This window comes from Enhydra lutris, unplaced genomic scaffold (assembly GCF_002288905.1).
Source record: "Enhydra lutris kenyoni isolate GAN:26980312 unplaced genomic scaffold, ASM228890v2 scaffoldscaffold13, whole genome shotgun sequence".
Classification (NCBI taxonomy): Eukaryota; Metazoa; Chordata; class Mammalia; order Carnivora; family Mustelidae; genus Enhydra; species Enhydra lutris.
In genome coordinates, this window is record NW_019154097.1 from 31,794,492 (window position 1) to 31,802,397 (window position 7,906).

The 7,906-nt window shown below is 41.5% G+C and overlaps 1 protein-coding gene across 1 annotated transcript; it reads left to right on the plus strand.

Annotated features, from left to right (window-relative positions):
• The first annotated feature begins 5,713 nt into the window (after positions 1-5,713).
• LOC111146152 (zinc finger and BTB domain containing 34) lies at positions 5,714-7,650 on the plus strand. Its single transcript, XM_022501585.1, has one exon. It carries the CDS (start codon positions 5,808-5,810, stop codon positions 7,389-7,391), a length of 1,584 nt encoding a protein of 527 aa, XP_022357293.1. The 5' UTR covers positions 5,714-5,807; the 3' UTR covers positions 7,392-7,650.
• Positions 7,651-7,906: the final 256 nt, after the last annotated feature.

A 7,906-nucleotide genomic window follows, 5' to 3' on the forward strand; every position in this document is an offset into this window, starting at 1 on the left:
CAGCTGGTTAAGCAGCTGACCTCAGCTCAGGTCATGATCTTAGGGTCCAGGGAGCAAGTCTTTCGATGGGCTCCCTGCTCATCGAGGAGTCTGCTTCTCCCTCTCCTTTTCATGCTGTCTCTCTCAAATAAATAAAATCTTTTAAAAAGGTAAAATAAAAACTGGGTGAGTTATCCTAAATTTCTTTTTAAGTGTTACCGAATTTTAATATGTTCAGGTAGTTTAGAAATGTGTCTAAAAAGATTCATTGAAAGCTAATAGGGCTTCTAGCTACCCTGTCCCCCTGTGCATAACCATGATGTGCATATGTTGGCACAGCAGTGTGTGTGTGTGTGTGTGTGTGTGTGTGTGTGTGTGTGTGTGTGTTTTCACGGTGCCTTGTACAAACACCTATACTGTTTGGCACCTCACCCTTTTCCTTTAGTGATACACCATGGTGATTTTTTCATGTCAGTATGAAAAGAGCTTCCTTGTTTGTTATTTCTGGTTGTATAGTAATCTTTTTTTTTTTTTTTTAAGATTTTATTTATTTACTTGACCGAGAGAGACACAGGAAGAGAGGGAACACAAGCAGGGGAGCAGCTGAGGGAGAGGGAGAAGCAGGCTTCCTGCCAAGCAGGGAGCCCAATGTGGGGCATGATCCCAAGAGCTGGGATCGTGACCTGAGCCAAAGGCAGACACTTAATGACTGAGACCCCCAGGTCTTATATACATACATATACAGCCCCTGGTTGTATAGTAGTCTTAAATATGGATGTCCCATAAGTTATTAACCACGCTCCTCTTGATGGGCATATAGTCTGTTCCGAATCTTTTGTTGTTTTGTCCAGTGAAGTAGTAAATTCCTAGGGCTGAAGTTCCTTGGTCATGGGGAATGTGCATTTGTAATTTCAATGGACAATCACTAAAATGCCCTCCAAAGTATTTGCTTATTTTACAATTCACCAGTAATGTCTGTCAGATTATCATCATCAGGGATTTTAAGATATTTTTTACTTGGCCTTTTTTTGTCATTCCAAGTAATAAATGTTCACTGTTAGAAGTTTGGAAAATACAGGAAAGTGTGAAGAAGAAAGTAAAAACGTTTTTAAACTTAGATTAATGTAACCATTCTGTATTTATCTCTCAGTATTATTTCTATGTATATTTAATATCTGTTTATACATACATAATTTTAGAAATATCCTACTTTTGTTGTTACCTGATTTTTTTTTTAAGATTTTATTTATTTATTTGATAGAGAGCATGAGAGGAGAGAGGTCAGCAGGAGAAGCAGAATCCCTGCTGATCAGGGAGCCCGATGTGGGACTTGATCCCGGGGCTCCAGGATCGTGACCCGAGCCAAAGGCAGGTGCTTAACCAACTGAGCCACCCAGGTGCCCATCTGATTTTTTTTTAACAGCTTTACTGAGGTGTAGCTTACATATCATAGAATTTGGTCATCTTAAATGTACAATTCAGTGATTTTTAGTAAATTTATGATGTTATACACTCTTAGAGTAACCCACCTTTAGACCATTTCCGTCACCCATAAAGATCCTTTGCGCTCATTTGCAGTTGATTTGTTGCCATGTTATTGAGTATTCTTTCAGCAAATATTTATTGAGTGTCTACTATGTGCCAGGCGGTAAGCTGCATGCTAGTTAATAAAACAGATGAAAATCCTTGCCTTCGGGGGCTCAGATTTTATAGCGCTTGCTTTGTATGCTTCCTTAACATCAGTTTAAATAATGACATAGTATTCAGTATATAGGTGTGCTATCCTTTAATAATTTCCAAGAAGGTGGACATTTTGATTGTTTTCATTGTTTTGCTATTGTAATTGGATATACCAATGGATAAGTTCTTGTGCCTACATCCGGGATAGAGAGTGCTGAGTCAAGAGAAGTGCCCATTGCAAGGCTTTGTTACACTTGCCTACCAGGAGCATACAAGATCGCCGCAGTCCTGATAGCACTGCCAGGCGGGTTTAAATCTTGCCAACTGGAGAAAGAATTGTGTCTTGTGTTAAGTTTTGTTTGTTTGTTTATTGATGTTGTTAAGCACTTTATCTGTGCTTCAAGACTATTTTAATTTCTTTTTTTTTTTTGAAGCATCTGTTCATAGTCTTTTCCCATTTTTCAATTGTTAAATTTGCTTTTATTTGTAAGAGTTTTCTACTTCTTCACCATATATGTCATATTTTTCATAATTTGTCTCTTGTCGTTTGCTTTTGGTCAGAAGCCGTTTTTTAGATGTATAGAAGTTCTTCTGTGGTTAAATCTCTGTTTTTTTCTCGGTGTCTGCCTTTTTGTGCATAGTAAGACCTTCTCTAGAAGTTCTTATGGGGGGATGTGTGGTGAAGAAGAGATCTAACTTTGTTATTATATATTCACATTATCCGAGAAGCATCTATTTCAAAAATTCTTCCTTTTTCGCTGATTGGAAATGGCCCGTAGGGCCCATCTGGACTGACTCTCACTTATTACCTTGACAGCCATGTGAGACCTTTGTCCTTCCCCTTGTTCCTTCCCCTAACTGTACCACAATTCTCTAACGCCTCTTTCCTTCCTGCTCAGGCTCTTGTCTCTTTATGCTTGTCATTCCTTCTGTCTGTAGCACCTCCCCGCTCCCTTTACAAAAGATCTTCTAGCCCTTATCATAGTTTGTAACAAGAGAATTCAAGCTTACCTGGACCCCTCGTGCCTGGCGGGGAGAAGACAGTACACAGAGTGAATGAATTCTAGCGTGATCGTACATTTTGACATCTATATCTTCAGCTGGGTTTTTTTGTGGTTGTTTTGTTTTCCTAAAATGCCTTAGTATTTATTCTTCTAGATCTACGCTGTCCACAGTGTGGTAGCCACTGGCCACATAGGGCTATTGAACACTTAAAATGTGGTTATTCCAAATTGAGATGTGCTGTAAGTGTAAAATACACGTCAGATTTCAGAGAGTTAGTATGAAAAAAAGAATGTGAAAGGTCTCACTAATAACTTTCTAACATTGATTATATGTTGATGCTTTAACTGGGTTAAGTAAAAATACATAAAATGTTAACATTTTTATTGTTAATGGAACCGCTAGGAAACACCACACGGTGTTTGTGAAGTTACTAAGGAAGTACTTCATTGGGCTGCATTATAGTCATAAATCAGTCTTGGGTGAAAGTGTTTATAGTGTGGACTCCTTTAGAAGCATCATGTGTGTCTTCGTTTATATGTTTTTGTCCTTATTAAAGTGTTTCAGTTTCTTCTTGCAGAGCCTATTTTTTGTTTATCCCCCAGGTAGTTCATAGTTTCTGTTACTGTTGACGGCTGCGACTTGTCATTATCTTACCTAACTGGTTTTTTATGTACAGTAATTTTTGAAATGCTTCATTTGCTAGTTCCTGCTTCTAAACAGATTTGTTCCAGTGATTCCCTTGTGTTTTCTGTGTAAATAGTCCTGTCTGCCTTGAATAGTAATTTTACCTCTTCTTTTCTAATGGCTCTGTGCCTTAATTTTTCTCTTGTCTGTGGCTTTGGCTGAAACTTCCAAAGCAGTGTTAAGTAAGAGAAGTGATGGGCAGACAACCTTGTATCCTCCCAGGCACTAATGGGAATGCCTCTACGAAAGTGTTTACAAGAGTGTGTACCAGGGAACACTAATTCTTGGGCATATATATGTATCTACCTTGAGAGAAGAGTTACACGCTTAAATGAGTGTGCAAACGGCTGAGTTAAATAGAATTCTTGTCTGGAGGACTTTTCAGATGGGTTAATATGTTAATATATTGTTCAACCCCTAAGAGGTAGGGATATTCAGTCTACACATGGGCTTGTGTGCTACTAAATACATTTTGGGAACCACGGATAGGATGTTTCCTTGCTAAGGATGGTATTGCCATCGGCTTTGCAGTAGGTACTGTTTATTACATTAAGAAAATACCCTCTTCCTGTTTTTCCCCTTACTTTGAAAAGGCATTTAACTTTCTAAAATCCACGGCTAGCATAGTTTTGATTTGGCCATATGGTTTTTCTCCTTTGACTTACTGATGTGGCAGATTACATTTATACGTTTTCCAACATGCGTCCATCCTTACATTTGGTCACAATATATTATTATTTTAATAGGTTATGTTTCCAAGTATTTCCTTGAGGACTTTACAATCTGTTTACTAGGTAAAGTTGACAGTCGTCTCTCTTTATGCTGTTTGCCATCTTCTGGTATTCAGATGTATGCCATATAAATTGAGATGCTTTAATTTTTTTTTTTTTTTTTTTTTTTGAGATGCCTTAAATGTTTCAACATGCATCTAAAACAGTGTGAACGGCCTGAAGATCATTTATGCTTTGGCACTTCTGTTTCTTTTTATTTAATTCTGCCAATTTATGTTACTCTAAAAATATGTCTGTTCCGTACAGATTTCAAATTGATTTCAATCATAAATCTAGGATAAATAAGAGCACAGTGTTCCTCCTTAACTAAAATGTTTTAATTCGGATTCTGACATAATAAAAAAATTCTGGTGTGATCTAGCCACACTAACTGGTCGGTCCTTTCCTGCAGGTGTCAGATTTAATTGCACATTGTTTATCTTATAATTTTTAAAAAATTTCTCTGCGGTTATATGCTGTTCTGTATTCATTACTTTTTTTGCTTTCTTTGGGTTTAGTTGGTTGTTCCTTTTCTGACCTCTTTGGTGAGTCCATTTATTTTTCTTCTTTGTTGTTTAATGACAAAAACTTTTAAGGCACTGACTTTAAAATTTGTTGTTTCAAAATCCTCAACATTTCATTTTGAAAAATTTCAAATATACAAAAAAGGTGGATTTACAGAAAACACCTGTATACACCCACCATCTACACTCTACGCTTGTTAACACATTCCTGTGTTTGCTTTATCACCTCTCTATCCATCTCTATTTTTGGATGCATTCCCAAGTAAGTTGAAGACATAAGTAAACTTAAACTTTATTCCTAAAGCCCTTTTGCTGCAGATTTGATGTGAGTTTTCTTTTTTCTGAATAGTTTTATTCCTTTTTGATTTTCTTCTTGATTCAGTGCTTATTCAGAAGGTGCTTAAATTTCAATTGGTTGGATTTTAACCACTGAAATATAATTGTTAGATCTGATTGCATTGGTTTTGGTCAGAGAGCGCAGCCGGGCTGTATCCACTTTTGTAGTTGTGAGCGATTCGGTGCACTGGGTTCTTGGCAGGGGCAGCCAGCCTGTCCAAGGTGTGGGTATGCTGTGAGCACTGGTGGGCATTGATATCCTTGTGATATGTCCATCGCTCTTGGTGTTTGCCCTGTCTAAAGCTCTTCACTGAAAGGGTCAGTTACCAACCCAAAAGGATAATAAGGTGTGCAGAACTGAAGGGGGGGAAAGTGCACATCAAGACCACTCAGATTCTAAACTAAAAAGCGTTTAGGTCTGTTCAGTGTATCCCATGTGCTGTCTGCCTGGAAAACACCAATTGGAAACATACAAATAAAGCAGAACAGTTTTCAGATGAGTGTGCTTTTTTTTTTTTTTTACGAAGTATTCCAAATGCTCAGAAGTAGGTAAAACAGGGAAATATTTTTCCTAAAAGGATACCAAATTCTCAATCAGCTGCAAAGGCCCTACTGTCTATAACATGTTATAATTTCGATGAAGATGAATATTAGGCATTTGGGGCACTAGGCTGATTGATCTTTAGGTCATCTGACTTTCGGTGACTTGACCAAGACGTGAGAGACTGAAAGTAAGTAAGAGGAAGAATGCCCAGGTCAACCCTCCGAGGCACTGTGGCCGCAGTGGTGGTGGTGATGGTGGTGGTGTGATTTTCGCAAGCTTGTGTTGATGCCGCTTGTGCTTAGTGAGGAGTCACTGGTGAATTATGAAACTCTCTCTTTCTGCAGATTACGCTTCATGTCAGTAGAAATGGACAGCAGCAGTTTTATTCAGTTTGATGTGCCCGAGTACAGCAGCACTGTTCTGAGCCAGCTAAACGAACTCCGCCTGCAAGGGAAACTATGTGACATCATTGTCCACATTCAGGGTCAGCCATTCCGAGCCCACAAAGCAGTCCTCGCTGCCAGCTCCCCCTATTTCCGGGACCATTCAGCATTAAGTACCATGAGTGGCTTGTCAATATCCGTGATTAAAAATCCCAATGTGTTTGAGCAGTTGCTTTCATTTTGTTACACTGGAAGAATGTCCTTGCAGCTGAAGGATGTTGTCAGCTTTCTGACGGCGGCCAGCTTTCTTCAGATGCAGTGCGTCATTGACAAGTGCACGCAGATCCTGGAGAGCATCCATTCAAAGATCAGCGTTGGAGACGTCGACTCCGTGACTGTCGGCACCGAGGAGACAACAGAGAGTCGGAATGGAGTCAAGGACAGCAGCTTCTTTGCCAATCCCGTCGAGATCTCCCCTCCGTATTGCTCTCAGGTTCGGCAGCCCACCACGAGCAGCGATCTTCGGATGGAGACGACGCCCAACAAAGCTTTGCGCAGCCGCTTACAGGAGGAAGGGCACTCGGACCGAGGGAGCAGCGGGAGCGTTTCCGAGTACGAGATCCAGATAGAGGGGGACCATGAGCAAGGGGACCTGCTGGTGAGGGAGAGCCAGATCACCGAGGTGAAGGTGAAGATGGAGAAGTCCGACCGGCCCAGCTGTTCCGACAGCTCCTCCCTGGGGGACGACGGGTACCACACGGAGATGGTGGACGGGGAGCAGGTTGTGGCCGTGAACGTGGGGTCCTACGGCTCCGTGCTCCAGCACGCCTATTCCTATTCCCAAGCCGCCTCGCAGCCTCCCAGCGTCTCCGAAGCTTTTGGAAGTTTGAGTAATTCCAGCCCGTCCAGATCCATGCTGAGCTGTTTTCGAGGAGGGCGCGCTCGCCAAAAGCGAGCTTTGTCCGTCCACCTGCACAGCGATCTGCAGGGCTTGGTGCAGGGTTCTGATAGCGAAGCAATGATGAATAACCCCGGGTATGAGAGCAGCCCCCGGGAGAGGAGTGCAAGAGGGCACTGGTACCCATACAATGAGAGGCTGATCTGTATTTACTGCGGGAAGTCCTTCAACCAGAAAGGAAGCCTGGACAGGCACATGCGGCTCCACATGGGAATCACCCCCTTTGTGTGCAAGTTCTGCGGGAAGAAGTACACGCGCAAGGACCAGCTGGAGTACCACATCCGGGGCCACACCGACGACAAACCGTTCCGCTGTGAGATCTGCGGCAAGTGCTTTCCATTCCAAGGTACCCTCAACCAGCACCTGCGGAAAAACCACCCTGGCGTCGCCGAAGTCAGGAGTCGCATTGAGTCCCCCGAGAGAACAGATGTGTACGTGGAACAGAAACTAGAAAATGACGCATCGGCCTCCGAGATGGCCCTAGATTCCCGGATGGAAATTCACACAGTGTCTGATGCTCCTGATTAAGATGGTAACGAAGTGTGCCCAAACAAAGCACATTAATCAATGCATATTTGTGATTTGCTTTGTTGTAATCTTTGGTTTTCCCAACCATCTGGAAATCTCTCGGTCTCTTGGCAGTTTTTCTAAGGTTTCTGGAAGGAACACTTAATTGTGTTTATCCTTTCCCCCGCCCTCCCTCTCCCAAGGAGCTCAAAGCATGAAGGGCAACGTATCCAGGGAAAACACAGGCTGACAGTATTCCTCTTTGGCTGAACTCTTAATTCCAAATCTGCCAGTGATTTAGCTATGCCAACTGGTTGACCCTACATTCTCTGCCAAGAGGCATGCTCTCTCGTTGTGTGCACTGGCACCGGTGCATTTCCACGGGGAGAGACCAGATGCCGTCAGCTGATACAAATGGGTAACCTTTTCTAATTTAAAATTACTTTTAGGGGGTAGTTAGACAATTTATATATATATATAATAAAGCGATTATTATATATATAGTATATATACATTCTCAAATTTGATTTTATTCT

Bases quoted from the DNA above. Each gene is read 5' to 3' on its own strand.
- LOC111146152 (XM_022501585.1), top strand. From the start codon at position 5,808: ATGCCGCTTGTGCTTAGTGAGGAGTCACTGGTGAATTATGAAACTCTC.